The sequence below is a fragment of the Megalops cyprinoides genome, chromosome 2, assembly GCF_013368585.1.
Source record: "Megalops cyprinoides isolate fMegCyp1 chromosome 2, fMegCyp1.pri, whole genome shotgun sequence".
NCBI classification, from domain to species: Eukaryota; Metazoa; Chordata; class Actinopteri; order Elopiformes; family Megalopidae; genus Megalops; species Megalops cyprinoides.
The window spans coordinates 55,648,650-55,675,909 of NC_050584.1; the positions used below are offsets into that span (position 1 = coordinate 55,648,650).

The 27,260-nt window shown below is 43.6% G+C and overlaps 1 protein-coding gene across 1 annotated transcript; it reads right to left on the minus strand.

Annotated features, from left to right (window-relative positions):
• Nucleotides 1–2,687: 2,687 nt before the first annotated feature.
• ivns1abpa (influenza virus NS1A binding protein a) lies at nt 2,688–15,744 on the minus strand. The gene is made up of 15 exons (XM_036521188.1): nt 15,526–15,744; nt 9,683–9,934; nt 9,373–9,504; nt 8,519–8,688; nt 8,338–8,413; nt 7,856–8,029; nt 7,535–7,660; nt 5,803–5,910; nt 5,273–5,399; nt 4,865–5,089; nt 4,645–4,766; nt 4,420–4,546; nt 4,175–4,306; nt 3,267–3,440; nt 2,688–3,055 (listed from the first exon to the last, which is right to left on the minus strand). Exons 3-15 carry the CDS (start codon nt 9,481–9,483, stop codon nt 2,799–2,801), a joined length of 1,929 nt encoding a protein of 642 aa, XP_036377081.1. The 5' UTR covers nt 9,484–9,504; nt 9,683–9,934; nt 15,526–15,744; the 3' UTR covers nt 2,688–2,798.
• Nucleotides 15,745–27,260: the final 11,516 nt, after the last annotated feature.

The following is a 27,260-nucleotide window of genomic DNA, read 5'->3' on the forward strand; positions in this document are numbered from 1 at the left end:
GATACTAGTGTGAGGGCATGGATTATTCATTCCACATCAGCTCTTAACAATTATACAGTTATCAAAAATGTGAACAGCTATACTAAGGATGTTCCAAGTGAATGTTCTTTATATTTTGTTCATATTTAATTATTAAACATTGACATTGGAATTGAATTGGTAAAACTGTACACTTGAAAATTTTAATGTGTACATATTGAACATGTGTGTAAATGTAAATAGTTAAAATAACATTTTTTTGCTGATGTACTTGTTACAAATTTGATAATAAAAAAATATCCACAGCATGGCTGCTGAACTTTTAGGCGAGTGTGATATAAGAGTCACTGCTTTGTCACGGTGTTCCACTGAACGTGGAAGTTCCTTACAAGGAGCGGCAAGGCCAGACCGCGGGGGAAAGGCAGATTAGGGGATTTGTGACGAGAGCAGCCAGAGATTACCAGATGCCGAGTTGCTACCGGAGCGGCTGTGTTTTAAGTAAGGGAACACACCTGCGTCATTTTTTTTTCACGGGCAACTCAGACAAGGGAAGTCAAGGTGACAGAAGGACTTTGGGAGCATGACGCAGCAGCTCTGGCCCTGGCTTTGATGGAGTTGCAGAATGCAGGATCAGCACTTGATAGGGCTCTTTTATTTTTCGGTGAAAGACAGACATTGACAGGGTCGCACAGTCTCTCTCAGGTTCAATTTCCAGTTCTCCTTCCTGTACTGAGAAAAACGTTCTTTAACTTTTCTTCTTGTGACAGGTGATAGCACCCTATTTTGTTACAGATTCATTGTTCCAGTGAAACTCGCCCTCTTGCACAGCTTAGGGAACACAGAAGCCTGAGTGCTGGCTTTCCTTTTCTGTGTGGAGAGCACCTATCAATGTAACACATCAACCTGTAACCGTGAACTTTTTTGCAGTCTGCTTTCTGGGTGGAGGGCAGTGGGTAGAGCTCCCTTGGCTAGCGAATACAAATCCCCTTGTGCTCCAAAGCAGACTGGTAATGTATTTGCATAGCAGATGCTCTTATCCAGAGCAGTGTACATAGCTTGCATCTTTTACATATGCAAATACAGTGAAGACTTTGGAGTGCCACACTTGGAGTGTGTAATGTGAATGTAAAATGGGATTACCTCAATAGCATACATGGGAAAAAGAGGACCCCTGCTAAGGCCCCAGTGGAAGCCCCTCATCTTGTGCTTCTGGCCCCATATGCTTCTTAGTCTTCACTATCCTCTTGACCTAATGTGATTTGTAAGACCGGGGATTAGTTTTATTTTTGTGAATGAGGGGGAGGAGATTGTGAAGTGATTGACAGCAAATTAGCTGCCTCTCAAGGCTATGGGGGGAGTGCAGCTGTCCTTCTTGGTCCCTGGTCACGACCTAGACAGGAACCTGTTCTGCTTCCTCTCTGAAGCCCCACCTTGCAATCTAGATTACTGTAATCCCTACAAAATTAGACTGGTGCAAGCAAAAAGGCCCTTTTAATGAAGTCCCTTTGGAAAAGTCAGTTTCTTTAACTGGCAGCATTAATGCGTATGGGGAAATGGGAAATTAATTACCGCTACCTGCCAGAATATTCCCCAGGCAGAGTCAGCAGTTTGAAAATAGAACTGAGAATTAAAGCCCCCACAACCTAGAACAGCTCCGGTTTATCTGGATGGTTCCACAAGCCTACTATTCAGGCTCCTCCAGGAGCATGAGTGTGAAGGGGGGAATTCATATATTTAAGTTATCCCTTAATTTTAATAACCTTTTAGAGGAGATGGATGCATATGCACATATACACTCTAGTAGGAAACTAAAACCAAAACGACAATGTTTCATGTCATCAGGTTGAAATAGTTTATTAGTTAAGAAATATCAACTTGTAACAAATGTGATACAGAATTTCACTTCCTAATTTGCTCTAACAAAAATCAGAATCAACAGGAAGAAAAAAAAAAAAAAAACCTCAAATACCAAACACATTTTGAGCATCCAGAAACAGCATCTCAAATGAATTAGTAAAGTAGCGTAAAATTGCAGTAACAAAAGGTTTTATTAGCAGAAGCTCTGAAGCATGGATGTGCAAGTGTGCATGTGTAACTACATAACTGGCACTGTTTCATCTTAATGATTCAAATAAAGTTCTGTGCGTCTTCCACTTCAGAACATCTATTGGTAAATTGCTCAGCAGTGTATAAAAAATATAAAAAAAGGCCATCAAAAAGATTCCACTGTACTGTTAAAGCAATTCAGCTGTAGTTTAAATGACACAAAACAGCCATGTGTGTTATCTTTGAATAAGGCTTGAACTGCAGATTTTTCATTTGTGAGTGAAAACTACACAAAATGTTAATTAAAAAAAATGACATTCTGTTGAACTTCTCAAATCAACTCAACCAAATATTCTGCCACCAGCTCTATACTTAAAGAGTATTATGTTCCTTAACTGACAAGCAAATGCTAGCAAGTTAAATGAGGAGACAAGGTGACCAATTACGTACATTTTCTTCAACTCTGAAAACTTCCTCAGCAAAAAACAAACCTCAACTCCAAAGACTGCACTAAATGTATTCTAAATGTTGGCATTCTTAGTGAGACAAAACAAAATAGGAAAAAAAAACAATATATACAGCACATAATATTGTATGCAATATGCAAAGGCTTTATGTTGCTTTCAGCAACCCAGTTTAAGGTCCCCCCCCTCCCACCCCAATTTACCACCAGTCTTCGCTGAAGACCCCTCCCCCACCCGCTCACATATAGGACTTCACTAAACACAATTACATCACTAAGCCTGTTAGTTTGAGAAAGGTGCTCCATTCGTTCAGACAGCAGCAAAAGCTTCCACGCAGGGACTCCACTCGTTGGTGTCGGCGTTGTATGTCTCCATGGAGTTGAGGAAGTTGTTGCCGTCGAAGCCTCCGACCGCGCAGATGATGCTGCCCAGCACGGCCACGCCCGCGTTGCTGCGGGCCGACGTCATGCTGCCCAGCATCTTCCACTCGTTCTTGGCCGGGTCGTAGACCTCCACGCAGCGCAGGGCGTGGGAGCCGTCGAACCCGCCCACCACAAACAGCTTCCCTGCAAAGCGCAGAAATGCAGCAACGGTCACAACACACGTACAGGGAAACCGCTTTACACGTAGGCCAAAAGCTACACACTCTCCAATCGAGCCCCTACTTGTCTCTTTTACTGTGGTGTCACAACTCGTGTTTGGCACATGCTGTGGCAGTCCTGTGGTCGGCGGAGCAGTGCTGGGAAGTGTGGAGCTGTGCGAGTGAATGTCACTCACCTTCGTACACAGCCACTCCTGCCCCACGCCTGGCCACATTCATCGGGGCGACCAGGGTCCAGGTGTTGTTCTCTGGGTTGTAGCGCTCCACAGTATTCAGGCAGTTCCAGGACTCCGCCCCTCCGATCACATACATGAAGCCATCGAGCTCACACACTGCAGCCTGGTGCCTTCCTGTGGGAGTGACATTCGCCCCCCCATACAGGTGACTTCTTTAACCTTTCATCACAGGCATCAAAGCCCTACTCTACTGCAGTCAGCACATACAGTACATGAAGCATACTGTTCTGAGCAGGCAATTCAGCCCATCCTAGCTGTGATCTGTAGAGTAAACCCTCACCGCTGCTTCGTGTCCAAGGCTGCACTACAAATCTTGGCAAGTTACTCCCACGTATTTATCTCTCTTTGTATGAAGCAATTCCAAGTGTCAAGTCTTAAGCATGATCCCTCTCCACGGCTCTCGAGTGGCTCATTCTGAGTGCAGGCCGAGTCCCACAGCTCTCATCACCCTGTGACTCGCCCGATGCCTACGAGTCGCTTACATATCAGGAAGCTGTGCCTGTCCTCAAATGATCCCTCTCTGAATCCCTGCTGACAGCTCCCTGTTGTATATTTTTTCCCAGGAATAATCAGCCTATCCCTTAGGAGACTATAATTTGCACTAGTTAGACTAGCTGGCCAGTAACTCTTTGGAATAGCACCAAGTGCTAAAATGCAGTTTTAAATTTTCTGCAATTTGTAGTTTTTATGGATTGAATGAAGATCTTTTAATGGTTTCTAAATCACCTTTTTTTCAGAGATTCCTTTATATAAACATTTCATTAAGGCCACCTATTTCTACCAGTACAACAGAAATTAATGAATAAAAATAAAAGGGTACTATATGTCAAGTATGGGATGGGACATACGGATGTTAAGGGGGGCGCAGTTGGTCCAGGTCTTGGTTACGGGGTCAAAAGTATCACAGTTCTTCAGGCCTTTCTGTCCACATGGGTCAGACCCTCCCACCACATACAGCTTGTTGTTCAGAGAGCAGACACCTGGAAATCGGAACATGAGGTAAAACGAATGATTTGCGTGCTAATATACAGGTCCTCCTCCTGCTGTAGCCACAGTGCCTGCCCATTTGTGCAATGCTGCCACTCCCGTTTACCTGCGTTGCAGCGGTTGGTCCTAAGTTCAGGCACCTGGGTCCACTCGTCTGCTCTTGGGTCGTAGGTTTCCCCACAGCTCAGTTCATCCGAGTGGCCATTGGAGCCTCCCATCACGTACAGTTGACCCTGCACACAGATACCAAAAAGGTCAGTTCAGAGAATTACAGCTTTTCTTTTAAAGAACCCTTCTCAGGTAGTCAACGAGATTCGAGCTACACACACACCATCAACACAGCCATCTGAAAGCGGGCCCTCGGTGTTCGCATTGGGGCGATGAAAGTCCAACGGTCCGTCTTTGGATCATAGCATTCCACAGTCCGTAGGCACTCCTCCCGGTTGTAGCCTCCTGGATAAGGGACAGGAGTGTGTAAGTGTCGGTTGCTACAGTGACGCGAAAGCAATCGAAAAACGCAGAGCGCGTTGCGGCGGTGTGAGCGAGGTTACCTGCGGCGATCAGCTTGCCGGCCAGCTCCACGGTGCCCAGGCCGGAGCGGGCGTAGTGCATGGGCGACAGCAGCTTCTCCTCCAGCTCCTCCGGCTGCGCCTCGAAGCTCATGCTCTTCAGCATGCAGGGGGTGCTGGAGGGGGAGCTCAGGGGGCTGTTGCGGCCGTGCAGGAAGATCACGCACAGGACGCCGTTCAGAACCGCCAGGCACAGGTAGGTGTTGTCTGGAGACACGGAGGCATGTCAAAAAGGAAGTTACGTTCACAGAACCGGACGATCCGAATCAAATCGAATTTACATTTTCGATCACAGTAAATGTGGGAAAGGTTTTGAAAAAAGGTTAAGTCTGGGGGGAGGGGAAGAAGTTAACGTTGCTCTCTGTGTCTCGGACGCTGGGGCAGACTTACTGGTGGTCTTCTCAGAGGCAATGTACTTCCACTCAAGCTTGCCGTGTTGCGGCCCAGAGCTGGGAGAGAGACTTCCAGAGGAGCTGCTGCTCAGCTGCCTGTGGGTGTTCTCACGCAGGGGCTTCTTCTGCAAAACCAAAGGGCAGCTACAGAGACCCAGCCAGAGGCAGCCCCCATCTGCTAGGACACCCCACAGACCAGCCACCACTGACCACCAACACTCACACTGTGCCGAGGGAACTCACTAATAGCAAACTCACTACAATTATGCCTCTGCAAGACTAACGCCATACAAAACCAAACCAGCCTTAACCATGTCTCCCTGCTTCTTAAACCATAGTAAGATCTACAAGTTATTAATCTTGCTTTGCAGCATCAGAACTATACCACTACCAGTACAACTTTGCCAAATAAGCTTTCCATTTCTTTGGCAACACCCACATAACTCTGCCTCCTCCTTTTACTTTGGCCTCGAGGTGTGTTAAGAGGGCCTCGGAAGCTCAACCCAGCAGCCCGTGCGGGTTCAGTACCTGCACAAACTGGATGTGGTCATCCTCATTGCCAAACACCTCAGTCTGTCCCTCAAGCAGACTCCCATCGAGCAGCTTGTGATCCGCTGAGTAGTACAGCGTTTGCACCTGCAAGACAGTAACACAAGACCCATGTGGCTGTCTCCATGACAACAAAGAACCCAGCAACACCAAGCTTGGTTCTCTGGGGAGAGGAGGTGGGGAGGTGTCGCCGGCGCTGGAGGAAGAGGGTCTTTATGTATATCAAAAAAGAAAAAAAGAAAAAAATTCAGCATTCAGCACAGCTTCATGGGAGACTGCTGGACGGCTCATCAGAAAGTGCCTTGCAGCTGCAGCTCCAGGTTGGCCACACCAAGGCTGAAGGTATAAATAGTGCTTCTTTGCTAAAAAGGAGGGGTTTGTTCACAACACCATCACATAGCAGCAAATGATGAACTCATCTTGCTGGAGGGGAGGGAAAAAAAAAAAAAAAGATCCTTCTTCCATCCTTGCATTATCTGACATCCACCATTTTGGGTGTCTTGGCTGTACTGTAAAGGTGGTCATTAACAATATAAAACAAAAACAAAAACAAAACTAAAAACCCAATCCCTGAACCAAAACTGGTTACCCAATAACAACTGAATGATAGAATAGTACAGGCACAACAGCCTGACTACCACCATGTTGTTAATCCCTACTGTGGGTCTACTAAAAGTAATCTAGCACAGACGTGGCAGAAATATAGTGATGAAATGGACAAATACTCCACCTACACCGCTAAAAATAAGACTGAGACAAATGGGTTGAAACAAATCGGGAAAAAGAAGAGTACAGCATTATCAGTAGGCCAGACGCTGTCTACTAGACAGGCACATTGATCAGTGCTCTCAGAGTATGGGCAGGGGCAAGCCGCAACGGCAACAAAGACTACAATTTCCACTAAAGCCATTTCAATTATTCCACATGCCGCCTCAACTGGTAGGAGAACGAAGCACAAAATTGTGCATAAATCATACGTGAATGTTTCAAGTGCGGAGGAGGACCCATATCTATTTCCCATACAACAATGCCGTGTTTGCCCCTTATTTAATTTAGATTACCAAAAATGGACTGAATGTTCTGTTGAAAATGCGAGATGTAAACGAGATTAGTTTGCTGTGCATTGTTCTGTAACAGATGGGAGCACACTGACGCCTTGGTTGAGGACTGAAGCTGCTTCCTTATGACTCATTACCCTGGAGGATTCGGTCTTGCTTTCTTCAGTCTTGCAAATCCTGCTGCTGTTTGCTTAATAAACCTAAGGAAAGATAAATCAATGGGGAGGAACAGCCATTAGAATTTACCTACTTTGCCCAACAATGCAACCTGTAAAGGAAGAACCATCAGTAGAAGCAAACAAAAGCCCTTGACACCTAAAACTGGTGCTCCCTGTGCTAATTCTGTTGAGGGAAAAAAAGTGCCATTCTATCAAGGCAGAAGGTGAACAAAATATGAACGGAAAAAGCACAGACTGACCAGGGTACTTTTCTGCTCACCTGGACAAACCCCTCAGATCTGCAGTATGCAAGGTCTGGCACCTACCGCAAAATTTACATTCTTTAGGCCAAGGCTTTGAAAAAGAAAGAAAAACAAACAAACCCAAACCAAAAAAACAGTACCAAGATGGGAGAACGGACCCTTACACTCTCAATGATGAAGGGGACGGAAGAGCGAGAAGACAGAGGGCCCCACACTGGGCCCCGATACTGACCTCCTCCATAAGCCTCTCCAGCTGCTCCCCGTTCTCCCACAGGCTGCGCTGCACCCAGTTGATCACCTTGGAGTAGAGCTTGCCGTTGCTGGGCAGACTCAGGTTGTCCTCCAGCATTACTTCCAGCTGCAAAGCAAAAGCCACCCACAGAAGATTTGGCAACATGGCCATTCGAAGTTTTACAGCAAAAGGCATGAATGTTAAAACGACACTGTTTTTGGCTACAAGAGCTCTAAATGGTGAAGATTTACGTAAGGTGAGGTGTGGGAGTGACTTAGTTACTGGCCCAGGGTCCCACTGGGTTCGTACACACGAACAAACCTTGAGTCGTGGGAGTTTGAGAAAGTCCTCCTGATCTGAGATCTCCAGCAGGTGTTCCTGGATATAGCCGTCAATCTTGCTCAGGAATCGCACGTCCCCCATGCTGCTGGCAAAGTTGCGAAAGGAGATGGCACTCTGGCAATCCATCTTTGACAGAAGGTAGTCACCACAGATCTGAAAAAAAAAGGGTTAGAAGAGTCATTTTTTTCTTTATCATAATCAGTTCCATGGCTCCATAACTTAAATGGTAGATCCAAATGTTAAAAAAAAAAAAAAATCTCCTAGCCTTTTACTGCTAAACCCACACACTAACATATCTCTGAGAGATTTAAATTTGATATTCCAGTCCTGGCACCTTAAAGGAACAGGTTCAATCCTGATGAAAGGAATGCTTCTACTGTACACACTGCTTGTACAAACATGATACATTATACACTGACATTTGCTAAAAACGATGAGCAGTAAGAGAAAATAAGCTGTACCTGCTTGACTCTTTCCATCTTGAGCCTTTTGGCAGCAGAGTAGACCTCCCTAACCAGTTCTTTATCTGCCTTCAGCCTGTGAAAGAGAGAGGGGTCCCATTAACCACCAGCCAGATTACAATGGACCACTGACTGCTGCAAGGCCTAGCAAGAGGCAATAGGGCGGCAGAAGCAGACTTACTGGGCAGTGTAGGCATAGTTAAGCAAGATCTCCACTGCCTCTGGGTCCAGATCCTCAAACTTCACGTGGGAGATTCCATGGGGTTCTGTGTCACTGTTGAAGATCTCAAAAAGGTAGGGGCTGCAGCAAGCCAGAACAGCTCTGTGAGCCATGAGCTCATGGCCACAGACCTGCAGAAATATCAGACAGTGAGTGAACATCATGAATCTCCCAGCCCAGGGCTCCTGTTAAGTACTAGGTGGCCACTCTAGGCCCTGCAATTCCACATCTTGCCAACCAAAACAGCAGATGAATGACTCAAATGACTCCTGGAACCACAGGTAATTCAAGTATCCATCCAATCAATGGCTTCAAGAAAAAAAAAAAGAAAAAAAATGGACTTCCAGTGGCCACTATTACTTTACATCATGCAAGCACCTGTCACTCTTGCAAAAATATGCAAACCAGCAGGGCTCTCCTTAGCATGCAGGGAGTGAAGTGGGCACACAAGTAGCCTAAAGCAGGTCTAAGAGATTAATTAAAGCCCGTCTTACACTCCAAAAATATATATCTTTTGCTTTATGTTGGCAAAGCATTCCAAGATGATTATGGTCAATGCGTTACCTGGGACATTCGCATTCAGGTGTAAATTGCACAGCCTTTTCAGAGCTACTGCTGCAAAAGGGTTTAGAGTGAAATTTCTGAATGCTAAATCACCCTCATCATGCTAGGGACACAAGTCTGAAATGTTCTAGGAATCCACTCAGGTTCCCTTTTGTGTAATGGGTTTTTTCTGGCAAAGTGCTTTTCCAAAGTGCTCAGATTTCTGACACTCAGACAAGGTCCAAGTATTATTACATTTTAAAGAGACTTACCTGAAGTCTGACGTCACAGAACTGACCACTCTTGCGCAGGGCGTTCATTTTGGCCACAGTGGAATCAAGAAAGCTTTCGTCTTCAAAAATCAAGTAGCCGTTGGGAATCATTTTCTTCAGTTTGTTATTAGCCTTAGCAAGCGAGAGAGAGAGAGACAAACTGGTACACTTAGCGTATTTCAATTTGTCACTACGTGTCCACAATTCAACACCTCCTCTTTAAAAAGCCAGTTTAATTAATTTATGTTTCAATGAAACGGCACATTGAGCGCATTGGGTAATCTTCCCCTTGCATTATTAACAGGCTTACCTAATAGAGAATGATGTAACTTGAGGGACCAGTACGGGTAACAATGGAGGGAGTTAGAAAGGCACCGGCAGAGCAGACCAGGGACAGGGGAGCCCAAGTCTTCTTTTGCAGAGGGGGCAGGCAGAAGCAGTGCGATTCCAGGCAGCGGCCGCACCAGCTCAAACTATCAGGCTTAAAGCCACTGTAATTGAGTCCTCAGGATCACGTTGGCTATAGAGTCAAGTTTTTTCTGTGATAATCACGCATTATAACCTGCAAGAGAGAAAGCAAGCCACCCAGTCAGGACAGAGACAGATGACTATGCCTTAAACCAGATGGATTTGTTCCATGAGGGTTTGCACACATCCCCATCATGGACGTGTGTATGTGGATACAGGTCAATGTGCACAGCTTTAAAAAAAAATAAATAAATAAATACTGACAACAATCTTCTGTTCTTCACTGACTCCATTCCCTTGGTTTTCCCCCCCACATGGTCCACTGGTAAAAAGACTTACGCCCCTGCCCTTGCCACACCTTCATGCTGCAAGGGCTCAGACAGCACTGACTGATCCGGCCCAACCACACCCCCCTCCTTCCCGGCCTGACTGTCCCGTGCTGACTACACACCCTACGGGAAACTTACATGACCCCATTCTGGTGTAAACTGAGACTCGCATCGCCGCCCCGTTATCCCTATCCCGATGGCGGCAGCAGCCAAGGCTTTTACTATTCACCCCTGCAAATGCCACACGGGAGACTTTGGCTGCTGCAGCCGTGAGAGATAAATCACACTGGAATTCACTGGAGTTTCAATGGCTTTCTTTTTTTTTTTCCTGTGAGCTGAGGAACCCGCAACAGCTGCCCCAAAACCCAAGGCCATGCAGGCAAATGGTCCAATTCAGAAAGCCTGAAGTTATGCAAAACGCCAATACAGATGCTTCCAATACTAAAAGTGGATTTGGGAGCGTTTTCACACACGATACACTCGGTGCCCCTGCTGTTTTCACAAGAACAGCGTGAGACAGAGGCACCTTGTTAAGATTGACGCCATATGATAATTGAAAATGGGAAAAAGTAGAAACAGCAGTACCAGTTCCGTGTCACAGGAACATCTGAATCTCCTTCTGGAGGAGTGAGAACCTAAAACATGCAGCTTTGGATAAACCTCAACTCACAGGATATACCGGCACCATTTATAACCAAGACTCTACAGATAACCTTGAGAAGACAAATACAAAAACGCTACTATTCAAGGTGAATATTTCAGCAAAAGTAATCTGTGACAAACCGTTGGTAAGAGACCTTTATCACAATCTGATAGTTCTAATATGCAGTACAGTAGATTAACTTTGAACGCTATCACGACGTGATACTTTAGACTGGTGTCTCCACTAATCAAGCCACTGATAAAGTATTCCCATTCTATTATGAGAGAACATGGAGTTCTTGCATTCACAAACCTGTCTTTGTGTGCTGGCATTACAGTGTCTTAAGGTCCAGTTTTACAGAATTAGAATGAAAATGACATTTTTTTAAACTGAAAGCCACACATGAAAGGAACTTTTGTGTGACTCCTTGGCATCTTGCCCTCAAACTGCACGCTCAGCTCACATATGTGAGTAGGGGTTCTCTATGAATCCTGTAGCATTAACAGGTTTCTGGAAAAGCATTTAAGGAGAGTAATCAGACAAATTGCAATGAGGTTTACTCATGCATATACTGCACTTCTGATATACTGCTAATCTATGATGAATTAGAAAGCAGAACTGCTATGGTTAGAACATCACCATTTTCACAAACAACATTTCTGATGGCACCCGAGCAGTTAATTGTGTGTACGTGATCTCAGATGCCTCGATGTCTCTGCAAGACCTGTCTCAGCAAATCAGTCATGCCACCAGGAGGCTTTGTCAGGGCTCAGCACACCAAGTTAATGGGGACAAAAGCCAACTGATCAGGAAGTCAGGGAAACAAAATTCCCAACAGGAATGTAGTCCCATGAGGGCAATTCCTCACATTGATTAAAAGGAAGAGCACACGGAAGAGGTATTTTGATGAATTCCTGCATGCTAATTTGAAGCTGTATCAGTTTTCTATAAGCAGTTTGAACCAACTTAAGCAGGAAGGCTGAATCTACTGCCATGTTTTAGTCACAGAAAATCAGGTCAGTAGCTTCCAAAAACCACAGTGAAAAACAGCAGAGAAAATGTAACAGTGACACGCAAGTCAAATGTGGAAAGAGTTTTGGAAGCTGGGCGTGCCTCCCCATTTCCAGTTAATGTGCTGGAGGCGTGATGTGGGGGGAGAGCTGGCACTCTGCACATGTGCGTGGTGAGACCATTTCCACTCGTTACGCAACATCTGGCAAGTTCCTCCACACTCAACTGTGTCTCCGCCTCTTTATTTTCCAAAGACCCACATGTCCAAACAACTTTTAAAAAGGCAAAACTAACAGAAATGAAACTTGGGACAACTCCATACATGACAACATACATTGAGCTTAGTGGATCCAAAGTAAAAACATTCAGATGGATCTCATACAGGTGAAGACCCTGATGATTCCTGGCTACTCTCAAATTAATTTTGAAACGAAAGGGTGCAAAGGGCCCTTAACATCAGAGGGCAATGACATGGCAATCACAAAGTTTCTCATTTCAGCTGTCTGCAAAATGCTGATATAGCTCTACCTAGGTAGAAAAGCAAGGCAATCAAAATGTATGCAGATAACATCATCTCACCTGGTCCAAAACAAATTCCAGTTTGTGGAAATACACCATTGTGCAACAAAGGAAAGGAATGGAGATGAATCATCTAAATTTCTCCGCACAAAAACTGGAAACTTGAGCTAAAACACACCAGCTAAATTCAGTTCTCATGCCAAACATTTGTTTATTGAAGTATACTCAGATAGTCAGGGTTATGAAATTGTTAACCATATGGTAAACAGCTCTGAACAGCAGAGCTGTATGGTTCAAATACAACACTATATTATGCACAGTAGTTCAAATGAAGTACAAACATATTTGAAATTAGGTCTGCAAAATCTGCTCAAACCATGGCAAGACAAAAAAAAATTTGTTTGCTACATATTTCAGAACTTTCAGAACATTCTGAATGAACTAGGGGATGAATTCCCCTAATAATCTACAGTAACATTTACGACAATGGACTGAGTGTGGAATAAATCAGGCTCAGCTGGTCACCAGATTTTTCTATTAGCAGCAAAGACAGCTGTCTTCCAAGGAAACTCAATAACCACTACCCCACCAGACTACACGTATGGCACAGTATAACAAAAACCAGCACATTTTTTGTTTTCATTAGTGCCAACACATCTCCCCCAGTACCTGTAAACTACCTCCACGTCAGTTACGAGCCAACAATAAGAACAGGCAATTGGAAGCGGATGCTCAATTCAATATCTTTGGGTGAGAACAAAACCTTGCCACACAGAGCTGCTTCAACTCATGATTTTTCCCTGCCAAGGCAACACAATTTTCCCATTCAAAGTTATTACATTATGGGTTGCCAGTCAGGTACATACAAATCAGACATCAGTCAACATGACCAGCATGTTTTCTGCTGAATTTCCAAGCCATGAGGTGTGCCCAGTGAATAAGAAAACTGGGAAAGGCAGAGGTCACAGGTGTGTAGCTGCATCTGAGAAATCCCTTGGTCAGGACTGCTACCAACAGCACAAGGTCATATCTATCTGCACGGCTAAGACCCTCCTCATCGAATCCGTTTCCTTTTCACAATAGTGATTTTTAAGGCTGAAACGGCTCTAAGGTGTTGCAATATAGCAATCATTGCACTCATCTAGCTAGTCAATTTGCACCAGTAAATTTCCACCAATTAGCTCTTGTTTCGCCAATCTCAGTGACAATGCGGCCATTTCATTAACTACCGAGGTGCACCAAAAAAAAAACACACACACACACATTTGCTTGATATCGTATTTTGGAAAACGTCCTTGCAGCGGTTTTATCGCTGGTGTACACGAATCGCATTGACCGTGGTGCTCGTTCGCAGACGGTTTACACGATGCTGAGCATTTCCAAATGACAGTAAGCAGGTCAAGATGTCATCATGCATCCAAACAGGATGAAGTGAAATTACAGTCCTTTTGCCAAACCGACGAAGACTAGATTTATATTTCCGTTAATTACACATACCGTAATTTCCTGAAGATAGCTCGGGTACAAGTTTGATATCGACACACTATGCAGTTAACCAGCTTATGAACGGACATATTTTTATTCATAATTGGACGTAGCGTCGACTATGAACCCTTCAGGGACCATTATATGCAAATTTATAGCTAGGCAATTATTCGTTTTATTGCTTATTATGTTATTTATAGATCATTTAATTAAAAAACGAAAAGCTTTCCTAGCCAAGTAACGAGTGGATAATATTAGCTGAGAACATGAGCATTCAGTAAAGCACTTGCATTCAGTACATAGTTGCCGCAACAACAGCGGAGTTCATCCAAAATGCAGGAGTAGACCATACAAGTCCCCTACCACCACCCATTTCCTCCTCCTTCCGAATATTCATGGGCAGCTCATACTGTGCTAGAGCCCGCATCTGACCGGTGCCAAGACTTCAAACCACGGCAGTGCTCCCCGCCTCCTTCCTTCCCCACCGAGAGAGAGGAAACTAGGTCAGTCGTAGTCGAAATGTTTGGGCAATGCTGGCATCTTTACGATGAAATAGCAAACGTTACTCGGACACTAGCCCACTACGGCAAGCTCAGTTAACGTTCACCGCCAACAAGAAAATGACAAAAACCTATCAATTTAAACTGCTAGGCAACCGAAACGTGCCCGGAGTCGTAGCTATCCGGATGGCTACCTACCTATCCATGTGAAATACGCGTTAATTATGAGAAAATCATTATATCAGAAAATCTACTGACAGCGTTTTTAATAGCTTGCCAAATTAGCATACGGCTATAGTCAGACAGTCAGCAAGCTAGTCTTATACAACTGCCAGTGTCATCTTGCTATCCGGCCAGCTGTGTAGGAATGGCAGCTCCGAGGCGGGAAAAGTCGCTAGCAAGGTGATGGCAAAGGTCTTGTAAGAGATGACCGAATCAGTATTACCTAGAGAGTTTATTTAGGTAGTAAGCCAAATCGTCATCACTTTACTACCTACCACTGGATGAAAGGCTGATTAGTTAGCCATGTCAAAGAGTAAACCTTCGAATTAGCGGATAACGATAAATGTTTAGTCGGTTCGCTAACCAGTAAAAACAGCACAGCTTGCAATCGTTTTCGGAGCCAGTCAGTTTGACAGGTAATGGTTTAGTCTGAAGTACCACTGCATTTGTGTAGTATCTCAACGACCACCATACCACGCACAGGCTGGTCAGCTACTAACTACATAACAAGCTCATCCATACACCTAACTTTGTTAGCTAACATCAGCGAGCTACCGGGGATGTTTGCTGGTTAGGTATCCAGCTGCCGAGCTAACTTCTTCAAAGTCGAATGACGAATGTAGCTAACGCAAGACAGCTAGCTAACTACACGTTAAGCAAACATTGAGCAAGCCATGTTGCCGGTCAGCCCAGCCCTCTAGCTGGCCATCTAGCTCAAGCGTTTCACTAATTAACGTTAACATTAGTCTAGACTAGTTAGTGTGTCCAGTTTGCCATCTAGGAAATAAATCTGGTGCAGTGTCAGTTAGCTAGGCAGCTAACGTGTCAGTTCAGCTTCACAAACATTTTGTCGACGGAAACGTGCTGTGACACAACGTCTCCACATGTCTCAGGCACATCAGCTTAGCTAGTTATCAAATACATACGGCTAACTGTTGCGAAACGTCAGAAAGAAGCAGCCAAAAAAAAATCTTACCCGGTTTATTTGACAGTAGACGGTAGTAGACATATTTAGTGTAAATTTCAGAGTCGTGTGGTGTTGGTACTGCGAGTCGAAAGCTGTTGGCGCGGTGCGGCTCTCGTTGGCTGCTCTTTCCTCGACGTCTCGTGTCTGCGCCTCCGATCTCTAACGACCAGCGATTCTGACCGAGCGCCTCGAGCTCAGGCACGCTCTTAACAAAGCCACGGGGCAACGCGCGCGACACCGCACTGACGTCAGCCTCTGCCTGCAGAGAGAAGTACGTTGGGGGGGGGCAAATATGTAAATCAGACAAGCAAACAACGGGTTTATTTACATGACATAAGGGGACCTTTTTATATTTTTAATCAATAGATATCTTTATGCAATAATTTTTTAATAAAATCTGATCCGCTCACTGTTTTTTTTTTTTTTTTTTTTTTTACACATGGAATGTATTTTTTACATAGGCAACAAGTCTAGCTTTTCTCTGTTGAGAGGTGAATGGAATAGTTCAGGTTTCATTGAGGCGAAAGGTTGTAGTGTTACAATCACCTTTCTGGAACATCCGGGCTCACAGGCAGCCAGGCCTGGCATATCTCTGACTGACGTCAGCTATGTGGGGATCTAAACCTCTGAACCAGTGAGGCTTACCGCTCAGCAGTGTAAATGGTAATTAGATTAATGGATCAAAATTTCTACTACGGACACGTGAGCTCAACATTGCTCACCGCTGTAATTGTACTAGGCCTCCTTTATATTCAATGATGGACACAGTGATGAACACCAAGGGCTTGGGGGTACACTGCCTTTTGTGTGTGTGAGGCCATGTTAACAGCCTAGCAACAGAAGCTGTCAACACACATGGATCAGTTATCAAACTCATTGTAATCCCTACACTTGAGGAAAGGTATTATTTTAGGGCTTGCACTAAAGTGTATTTTGTTGTGCTGTTAAAATGAGTGGACACAGATTCCCGACAAATTGATGGGTGTAGCCATTTCACATGACTTTGTTAGGTCTCAAAATTGAGGACTTGTTGCCAGGCAGAGCGACATTCCTCGTAACTAACAGCCCTCGTTTGTGTCAGATTTCAGGAAATGTTTGCCCGTCTGCTGGATTGCATCCCATGAATTGACGGGAAAATGACAACAAATGAGGATTCTTTTGTGATAATGTTGTTTTTTCTTCCATCATTCTGTTTTCAAAGTAGTTAAAAAGCAATGTTTATAGACCTTGGTGATAACAAAGACCAAAGGAAAATCAGACTATAGTCCCCTGCAACACACACACACATGCTCACACACACTGACAAAAGCTGATTGAGCAGAACTAGACAGCATCAGCATAAGTAAGATAGTCCCAACCCCTTTCCCCACCACCTAGCTGGTGAAGGTCACTCATGCTGCACAAATGTGTTCTGACAGGAGTTGTATAAATATTTCAGATATTAAGTCTTCTTTTCTGAGTGGTACTGAGGCAGTTCTGGGTATCATGTTGAATTTGCCAGGAAGAAAAATGCAATGCAGTAAGTTTTAACCGTTGATGCGGTTGCACATGAGTGATTAAAAACTAGGCAACCCAGAGCAATGCGTTAGCTAAACACGGAGAGGCAAATTCACTGGTCGTGGTTGCCTTAGTGTGGTCAGTGTCACTATTTTCCAACAAAACAAAAGAAAAACATACCATTTTCAAGGGTTTTGCTTATCTTTATAAATATAATTTCAACATTATTTTATGATTCAGGACTTTACAGAAATATGTCTAAACATTTTTTTAATAAATGTTTTCTGTTGTTGTATTTCTCTTTTTTTGTAGTTCTCTTTTTTGTTTTGGATAAAAATCTCAGTTATTTAGTGATTTTTTGCATTAAGTGCACAATATTGAAATATGTATGGAATGTAGGGATAACCATTCTTTAATGTTGGTTAGTGTTAAGGCAGAGGAGTTCATTTGAAATTAAAACACTTCTGTCCTGACTGCTGAATGAATCAATCAAAAAATAGTAATGCTTTGCAGCTGGTGTATTTATTCCTTTTAGTTAGTGCATACCTTAAGATACCTGCACAGCAATGGTGCAGATTAACACCTGATCAGTCTCCATACTACAATGTGCCTGTGTGATACAGCATTTCATGGCTGTTAATATTTCCATGCATATGTTCATTTTTCCTCATACCTGTGGGAACAAATCTAGAGGCCATGGAGTTCAGTTGGAGGCTACACAAAGCAGTGGTCAGAGCACTGGATTCCTGGCCACAGAAGACTATGTCCAAACATGTTACCTATTTACTCTGGATTGAGATGTACGCACTAAGCCACCCGCCCTGCTGATAAAGACACGATAAGAGGTAGCCTACAATCCTTTATAGACTTTCCTTACAGATAAGGCCAAACAAAGAAGCAAAGCAGCAGGTTGTCTTCATGACAATATTTCAGGAGCAGAAAAAGGATGAGATGCTTTGTATTGTACATACAGATTTGCATTGTATTATATGAATGTATGCTAGTAGGAGTGTGCAGGTCATTTAAGGCATCAGCCACTGACAGTATGAGCTAATGTACTAAATAGGAACACTGACTCCATGCTATTTTTGATTTTGTAGTGTTTTATCTCTTGGTTGTCCCTTCCCCATCTACTTCTCTATCTATATACCCATTTATTACATGAGTGTCAGTTCTTAAATATACTTGTCTGGATGTCAGAAAACATGACCGAGCATGCCTTTCATTCTGGCGCTTTCGCTTTCTCTCTGTCTGTTAGTTTCAATGATCAGAAACATCTTTCCGGAGCATGATCTGAGCCAGATACTTTGATCCCTTTGACCCTGTCTAATTTATGACACATTTCTTTCCTTTTTTTGCAGACTGTCTGTCTTTTTGTCTCATGTCCATCCTTTTGCTTCTTTATTATCCTCCCTTTTTAGCACAACACATGCCACAGCTTACTGACACAGACCTAGTCAAGGAGGTGGTAGACTCTTTACCTTCTAGGTAACCTGACAAAACAATCTGAGTTGTTTAGAGACAAATGGCTGGAAAAAGATCATTTGAGAGTTATTGACAAAAATGGAAAACAAGAACAATAAAACATAATTAATATGATTCTGGTCATTGTGATGTACAAAATGGGTCATTAATGCAAATGGTGAACAATCATCACTAGTTGCTCTGGCAACACATAACTATTTATTTAATTGCTACAATTCAAATTGATAGATATGATGGAGCAGTTATAGCACCAGTACAGATATCGCACTGTACTGTGCTAGAGAAATCAAATTCAAAATCAACATGGCCTTCAGAGAAAGTCAAAATGCATGTTCGACTTGTTCGACCAGGGCGTTTAGTTTGGATTGGGGGGGGGGGTTGGGGGGGCGTGAAATGTGATGCAGTTCATCACAGGTCTGATGGTAAAATAAAACAGGGTGGACAGAGCTGCAAACTGGAGCTAATTGAAATGACAGTGAAAGGCTGAATACTGGGAGCAGCAAAGCGAACAAAGGGTTAAATGCACACTGTAAAATGGCAGATTAAGTGGACAGCCCACATTTTCACATTGCCCGTATTTGATCTCGCAGAGCAAAACAATACCATTGCATGTGCTTTGTCAGGTAGGTAGTAGGTACTTTGTTGGTAATGAAAAACGCAAGTGCAGTCGTGCAAGAATGATTTAATTTCATTGTCAAAACAAGTCACCCCCCCCCCCCCCCCAACTTACACATGCACACACACACACACACACAAGATAAAGATTAATAACCAGCCCAAAGTGAAATATTAGGTTTCCTCAAATACTGGTTGTTGTTGTTTCACCCTGGTCCATTGTATGTACTCCCACCTTCCCAAGAGACTTCCATATTAAATTACTGTCTCGTTTAAAAAAAAAAAAAAGAAGAACAAGAATGTTTCCTTCCTTGACTGCTCACTGGTTCCTGAGCTTATTGCATAAACACACACACACACATATATACACACATGCCGCCTGCTGCTTAGAAGGTGCCAAGAAATGTTTAAATAAAAAATGCTGACTGACTCAAGTGGGAGAGTGTGTGTGAGCATTTGAACACACATGGCCTTTGGAGTGCACTCTGCGTGCCTTCCTGCCTTCCTGCAACGCTTGTTTACAGTACATTCTAGCAGGAACCAAAAATGAAAATGCAACATTATGCGTATGGTTATGATAGAAGACATCGGGATACAGGGGTAAGATGACTTACATTTAATGTCTTATCATTTAGATCCGGAGATTCAGTTTCTTGATGTTATATGCAAGCCTACTTTTTTTCTTGTCTCCTGTAATACCTGCATAGAGGATGCCTCCACTGGGCTGGACAATGACAGTACGTCCTCTTTTAGTAGGTAAGTTAATGTGCTGAAATTCTGCTTTGCCAGCAGTTTGTGTGAAAAGCAGAACTATAACTGGACTTCTGATGTGATTTCAAAACCTGAAAGCACACTACAGCTAGCAGTGACACATCAGATCGCTGGATGCCTGAAGCGAATAGCCTCACTCACCTCCCAGCATGTGACTTGCTGTCTGACCCCAATACGCTATCTGTTTCCATTGGACTTCAGTCTGCCCACTCTGTGGAATCAGCATTACTCTTAATCTCATCACCTTGGGTCAACCACAACCTTAAATGACAGCTTTGTGTTAGATCCTTTTTCTATAACTCACACACAAAAGACATGGCAATCATTCACAGAGGAATGCAGTCAGAGGCATGCAGTGCTTATGCTGTGTTTGTAGTATAAATCATTGCTGTGTGAGTACATACAGTTCAGCTAAATAAAGCAACTCTCAATTAAAGCTGATAGCTCTCACATGGCGCTCATCACATGCCGCTGGCTTCCGAACACACTCCGAGTCCTCTTACTCTGCCATGGCAACCTAATTACACTCCTTGATACCACTGGACTGCCATCAACTGGTAGGATCGATGTTTATGTAATGTTCCTCTTCAAAGCGGCAGAATTATTACAAAGTCTGTTAACATTTATTCCTCTGTCCCTCTGTCGCTCTCTCCCTCGGGTCCTGAAGATATGTGGGTCAGATATTAGGCCATTGGAGAGCAGAACTGAAACTCACATGACTACACACTGATTCACGATCGGCTGCCACAATCAAAAGGCACGGCTGTGTCGAAGTGTTTGTGCCAGTATTGCCCTGGCAGGAGGTCTCCCAATGCGTACTGTGTATATGACCCTAAAACAAAAACTGGACATGAGGGAGGAAGAAATGTGTTAAAATGCGATAATCCCACCTAATTGTGGCTTAGTCTCAGATCTTTGTAATCCGTGAGTCGGGCTGTGAGAAAGAACCGGATATTCATTAAGTGGTTTTCAAATGTAGGTCTGCTCATTGGGGCGTGCGAGTCTGGAGCAGGAGACATGCCATCGTTAATTGAACTAACAGTGTTCACGGTCTTATTTAATGCCCCATTTCTGCATTCCTCCTCATCCAGATTCCGCAGGGAATTTGATTCATCCTTCTCCGCCTCCTCCTCCTTTACGAACAGCAACAGTGAGGGAAAGCAGGGTCCGGCATGCATGCAAACAGGTCCCCATGAATTTGTTGAGGAGTGCTGGTCCAGAATGGGAAAGTCTAATGAATCGGCAGCATTAAAGTGGAATACCAAACAGGCAGGTAATGATACAGTAAAGAACTGTACCAATATCTGCGTTTATAGACAGTCAGCATGGGACACATTCAGTGTGGATGGTGGGATGTCAGAAATGTCTCTGCAGTCTGGTTCTCCATGCTTTTGAAATGCTTAAATGCCATATTTCTTGCAAATTTATATAAGTATTATTTTGCTATCATGTGCTGTTTCCGCATTCATCCCTACACCCCCACCTACACACCCACCCACCCATACACCCACACACAGACACACACACAGTCACACACACACACACACACACACACACACACACACACACACACACGCATACATACACACAGAGTGCCAGACTCTGTCGGCAGGGAAGATAGCACATTTCTGATCAATACGTCTCAGGCCAAAGCATATTTTCCATTCCACCTGTAATGGCACTGAAGTGAAGATTTGAGGATTAAAGCTTCAGGGGATACATGCAGACAATCCCTGGTAGGGGTATTGCTTACCTGAAGATATCACCCAAGCTAATATCACTCATACTGAGCCCTTTACTGCAAAAGGAAATGGACAGAAGGATTCATTTTTCCTTGGACTGTTCTATAAATCGAACCCCACTGAGCACCTCAGGTGGCAGCCATAACCTACTGCAGAATGCTTTTTCTATTGGCATAATGATGAGACAAATTTAATTTTAATAAAGACAATCTGCGGGTGAATTCATGTCTATGCTTGGCCTCTAGCCTGTGTTGTTTCTGGTGTTGAGAGTAAAGATGGTGATGTCTCTCTCTCTCTCTCTTTCTCTATCCCCTCGCTTTGCAACAGCATGTGCACATCTCCATCAGCATAATTACATTGATTGTTTATCTGGAGGCGATTATAATTGCAGACCTCCCCCTTACAGGTACACATATTGTCAGGATGATCACTATGCTCATACATTAAATTATTTTCTGATGTACCGGTGCCCATGACATTGATAAATGTTGCTAATCCATCTATCACCATCACCGTCATTCCCTGTAGTACAGTGTCCCGGGCAACCTCATCTACCCACAACACACCCCACCTATGCATCAACGTTGCAGGTGGCCTCTGGAACTGTCAGTTGGCCACTCAAAAAGCAGATTTCATTTCAGCCTATGCCTCCTCTCTCTCCAGCCAGTTTCTTGATCTCATGGAAACATGGATCATCCCTCACCACACTACCATGCCTGATGCCCCCTCCGTATATACAGTACTGTCGCTTACGTCCTGACCAGCTTTCCGGTCCAGGTCTGGTCATCTCTTCTAAGTTCTCTGTGATCTCCCTCTCCCACTTCTGTATCTCCCCTTTTGAATGTCATGCTGTAACAGTCACCTACCCCATTGCACTGTCCATCATTGTCTTTTACCATCTACCAGGTCTTTTAGGGTGCTTGCTGGATGAAATGGCTGCCCTGCTCAGCTCCTTTGCTGACAATGGGATCTCGCTTATGCTTATGAGAGACTTGAGAACTTGAGAACTCCCAGACAACTAGCTTCCTCTTCCTGCTCTGGTCATTTAACCTCTATCGTCCACCCACAGTCTCTCAGTAGGCTCTCACAATGCAAGCAACCAGCTTGACCTTATTTTTCTCTGGAGCTGTACCACCTGTAGTCTCCCTCTCATCTGCTATGTATACTCTTTGGCCTCTTGTATCCATGCCTGTGCAACTACCTCCCACAGCCTGTGGCTGTCTGACATACTCCCTGCAGAAAGAGCCAAACCATGGGCTGTGGAACAGAAATAGAAAAAACTTCACAACCCAGCTGACTTCTCAGTCTACCAGAGTGTACTGCCTGCCCTCTCACTTACTCTGTCTTCTGCTAAGGCATCATATTTTCACAACTAAATTCGGGAGTCCTTCACTAACCATTACTAATTGTTCTCTTGTTCTCTTTCCACCCTCACCTCTCCCCCCTCTTCTGTCACTGCCAATGACATTGTGCTGTATTTTGATCGGGAAGATGCCACCTACCATGACTCCTTCAGTCAACCCGTGACTGAGTTACTCTACTACCAGCCCTCTGTTACTTTTCCTGCCCTATTCTCATTCGTCCGACTCACAAACGCAGAGCCCTCAGAACTGCAGATATCTCATCACCCAGCTGCTTGCTCCTTGGACCTGCTTCCCTCTCCTCTTCTTAAGAAGATCTTACCACATATTCTCTCATTCAATTCATGTATCAACAACTCTCTGACATCTGGGTGCCTCCCTCTGCCTTCAAGCAGGAGGGTGTCACACATCTGCTCAAGAAACCAACACTGAACCCTTCTGCTTCCCAAAACTACTGGCCTGTCTTCCTTCTACCTTTCCACTCTGCAGCCATGAAATGTGCTGCCTTTAGTCACCTAAATATTCTCATGCAGAATAGCCTACATGACCCTAATCAATCTGGCTTTAAGGCTGACCATTCTAATGAAACAACTCTGCTTTCTATAACAAATGCCCTTTACTCTGTGAGGGCTGCCTCCCAATCTGCTGTCCTGATACTTCTACACTTTTCCATGGCCCTTGACACAGAAAATCACTGCGTGCTCCTGTCTGCTGGTAATTGGCATCTCAGGCACCTTTCTCTGCTGAATTTCATCTTACCTCTTAGGGTGCACCTATCAGGTGTCCTGGAGAGCTGCTGTATCAGCTCCTCTGAGCGTCTCTACAGGAGTCTTCAGAGTTTGGTCTTTGGCCCCTTCTGTTCTCTTTATATGCAAGATCACTTGGCTCTGTTATTTACTACCATTGTTTCTCATATCACTATTATGCTAATGATACCCAACGGTTCTATTCTTTTTCTCCTATCTGATATGCAAGTTTTGTCACACATATTGTCTTGCCAAGCTAGATGTCTCATTGGGGATGTCAAATCATCACCAGAGACTCAATTTGGCCAAGACAGAGCTTCTGTCTATTCCAGCCAAGTCTTTTCCAGTCAAACACATGACCATTAGCCTGGAAAACACCATGGTGTTAACTGCATGCACCTTCGGGGTGACACTTGACAGTGATCTGGGATATGCAGACCACATAGCAGCAGTCAGTATCACCTGTAGGCTCTTCTTATTCAACATCAGAAGAATTAGCCCCTTTCTTACCATCTACTCGACCAAACTCACGGTCTCGTAACCTCACATCCTGGTCGTGTCTTCTGTTTGTCCTGTCCCCCATGTGGTGGAACATGATACCTGTTGTGGTCAGAACAGTGGAGATGCTGGCCATCTTCTGTCGCAGACTGAAGACCTGTGTCTTTAGCCTACACCTCAGCCCTCTCACCCAAGCACAATCTTTTGTCCCTCTTATGTGTAATTCTTTTTGTGGAGGTGTACTTCAGTGTTATGTATAATTATTGTATAATTATTAATGTCGCTATGTGTTAAGGTATGTGTTAGCATTGCATTTGGAATAGTAGAGTCCCTCTGTCGTGTATATAATGTTGCACTTACATGTTCCTCTAGGTACACACTTGCAATTATATTTGACACTCATGCTTGTTCATATGTGGTTAGTGGTTTCCTGTTGTTGCAACTATTCTTACCACTTCATTAGATGCATTTTGTAAGTAAACAGTGTCTGCTAAATGACAATAATTTAATGCAATATTGCTAATGTTTTATCCATTAGAATATTTTTTCTAGGCATTCTTGTGCACACCACAGATCACTTTATAAGGCACATACACAGTAGCAATATTTTAGGAAATAGGAATATTTTTATTCCTATATATAGTATTTTTTAATTGACTCTCCCTGAAAGTAAATCATCAGCCTCTACTCCAGCACACCAAAAAGAAGGAGCTGTTCCTGTTCTTATTTATAATTCACAAGCGATCACACCCACTAAGCTCTTTCACAATGTCAAACATCTACTATAACAAAATCCTCACACAACAAACGAATATGTGAAAAAGACAGGGAGTATGTGCCTGTGAGCATTGCAAAATATATATCACTTCAAAAAGCTCTCAAAATAGCAACCTGCGGTGAAATGTGCTTATGTTCCTCAGTGCGGGCTTTGTGGGCTGTCTGCAGCATACCCAATGCCCAAGGGCCTTGTGACTGACCAGGAGGGTTGTGCTGTTTGAGTCCTGCATTATCTCAGCACACAGGACGGCGTGTTCAGAGTCATCATCCCGCTGTTTTCCCTCAGCAAGGCCCGTTAAGAGCATTTTCGTGTAGTAGCCATTGCAGCATAAAAGCCTTCCGTGCAAAGACACGTGATAGATGACGCAGCAGAAATAGACCCCAGGATTGTTTCTGGCTGGCTGGTTTTCAATTTTTAAGTGTTGTTGCATCTTGTGTGTCTGTTTTTTTTTTTCTGCTTAGCCCAGTCAACATCAGTGGCATCCTCATATATGTTAAGCTCAAATTCAGTTGGCGTATTCAAAGATGGTGTTGAACTGGTTAAACTATCATGATGTAGAGAAAACGTACACTTTCACTCAAGAGATAAAATTGGTGGTGCTTACAAGTGTTAAGGTACAGGATGTTGTGACAGTTTACTAAAAACACACCAGCGCTTGCACCATATCAAAAATGACTTGGGGACTAAAATAAGACATTAAAATAGCCTGACACCTTAACTGCTGTGCGACATGAGCACTGTCTGTATACTGTTGGCTCTATATTCAAAAGCCAATGTCTTCAAGTGCAGTTTGTGATTCATTGCTGGTAATATCATTGAGAGCAATGGGAGCAAGCCAGTAATGGTTTCATTTCTGTATTTTTAAGTAACGAATAAAATGTTTGACAACTGCCTTGAATCACATAAAAATATGAAAGGATGCAAAGTCCATTGGGCTCACATTGCAGCAGGACCAACCTCAGGAGTCTCCTGTCAGGTTCAGTAAATGTCCATCTCAAACCAAGGCAAGGTTAATGATGTGTCACTGTGGAGACTTGAAGTGCTATTGCACAACAGCCGATTGCCAGATGTGACCCCTGTGTGCTTATGCAATGGCTGAGATGTGGCAAGCACTACAACTGATGTCATATCTCTCTACTGGTGAGCATTGGAATCAGAATTTTTTTTCTGCTCTTAAATCAAGTTTAGATAACATTGCATTACATTACATTGCATTCACTTAGCAAATGCTCTTATCCAGAGTGACTCCCAGCACAAAAGAACAGAGGTGTATCCACTCAAGTTGAATGAGCATCAGTTTCAGACCAAGCCAGGAACACTCCCAGACCAGTGAGTGTGAGAATAACACTATTCAAGCCCTACCACAAGTTAACTTGTGCAACCTGACTAGACAAGGGAAGCCAAGCCATACTACCATACACCTTAATAACTGCAACATCTCAGCAGAAAACTGTTATAAACAGACAGAGAGACTCCATAATCAATAACATTTTGAAAGGGTTTGTCTATAAAACAGTGACAGTGGGGTTGGTTTTTCTCACAGATCCAAATAAAAAGCCAGCTGAGCATGAAAATATGAAGTCTTTGACTGTGCCTCATTTGCATCTGCCAGTACTAGACATAATGATGAATAAATATGCTCTGTAATTATGCGGTGCTTGTAATACATATACCAGACAGTCAATACTTTGGTGCATTCCGTAATGAACTCTCAGTATAACATTTTATTCTTCCATCAGAGGTGTACATGCAATGAATTTGTGGCCAGAAGGGATTTGGTCCTCAAGGGCATTTTATGTCCAGTGTGATGCATAAAAGTCTATATTGAACTATTTTTAATAAAAAGGCAAATTTATTCAGGGAATGCAATTGTTCTCATAGTGTGGTAATATTTTCCCTGTTCAAATAATGAAAGCAATACAGGGAATACATGAATATTTCAACCTAGTTGCACATGCAGGCAAATTGCAGTATATTCAAAGAAAAATAAATCAACTCAGAAAATAAATACAGAGACAACAACAGCACATTAATGAAACATTTTTCCTTTGCTTTGCTTTCCATAAATATCTTAACATCCACCATCCTCCCTAAACGTGGATTTTTGAACAATGACCTCATTTTCCCAATAGGCCAAGGTCACAATTTACACAGTAAACAGTTGAAACGAAGTCAATAAAATGTTTAACTTTTAACTGGCGCTGACCTGCTGAGATATCCACATCCTTCAACCCCAGCAGCTCTTCAGATG

What these genes read in the sequence shown, in the direction of transcription:
- ivns1abpa (XM_036521188.1), bottom strand. Translation starts at nt 9,483, where the DNA reads ATGATTCCCAACGGCTACTTGATTTTTGAAGACGAAAGCTTTCTTGAT. An exon ending in CGGCAAGCTGATCGCCGCAG is followed by an intron (nt 4,767 to 4,864) that starts GTAACCTCGCTC and finishes TCCCTTATCCAG; the next exon opens with GAGGCTACAACCGGGAGGAG. An exon ending in TTCAGATGGCTGTGTTGATG is followed by an intron (nt 4,547 to 4,644) that starts GTGTGTGTGTAG and finishes ATCTGTGTGCAG; the next exon opens with GGTCAACTGTACGTGATGGG.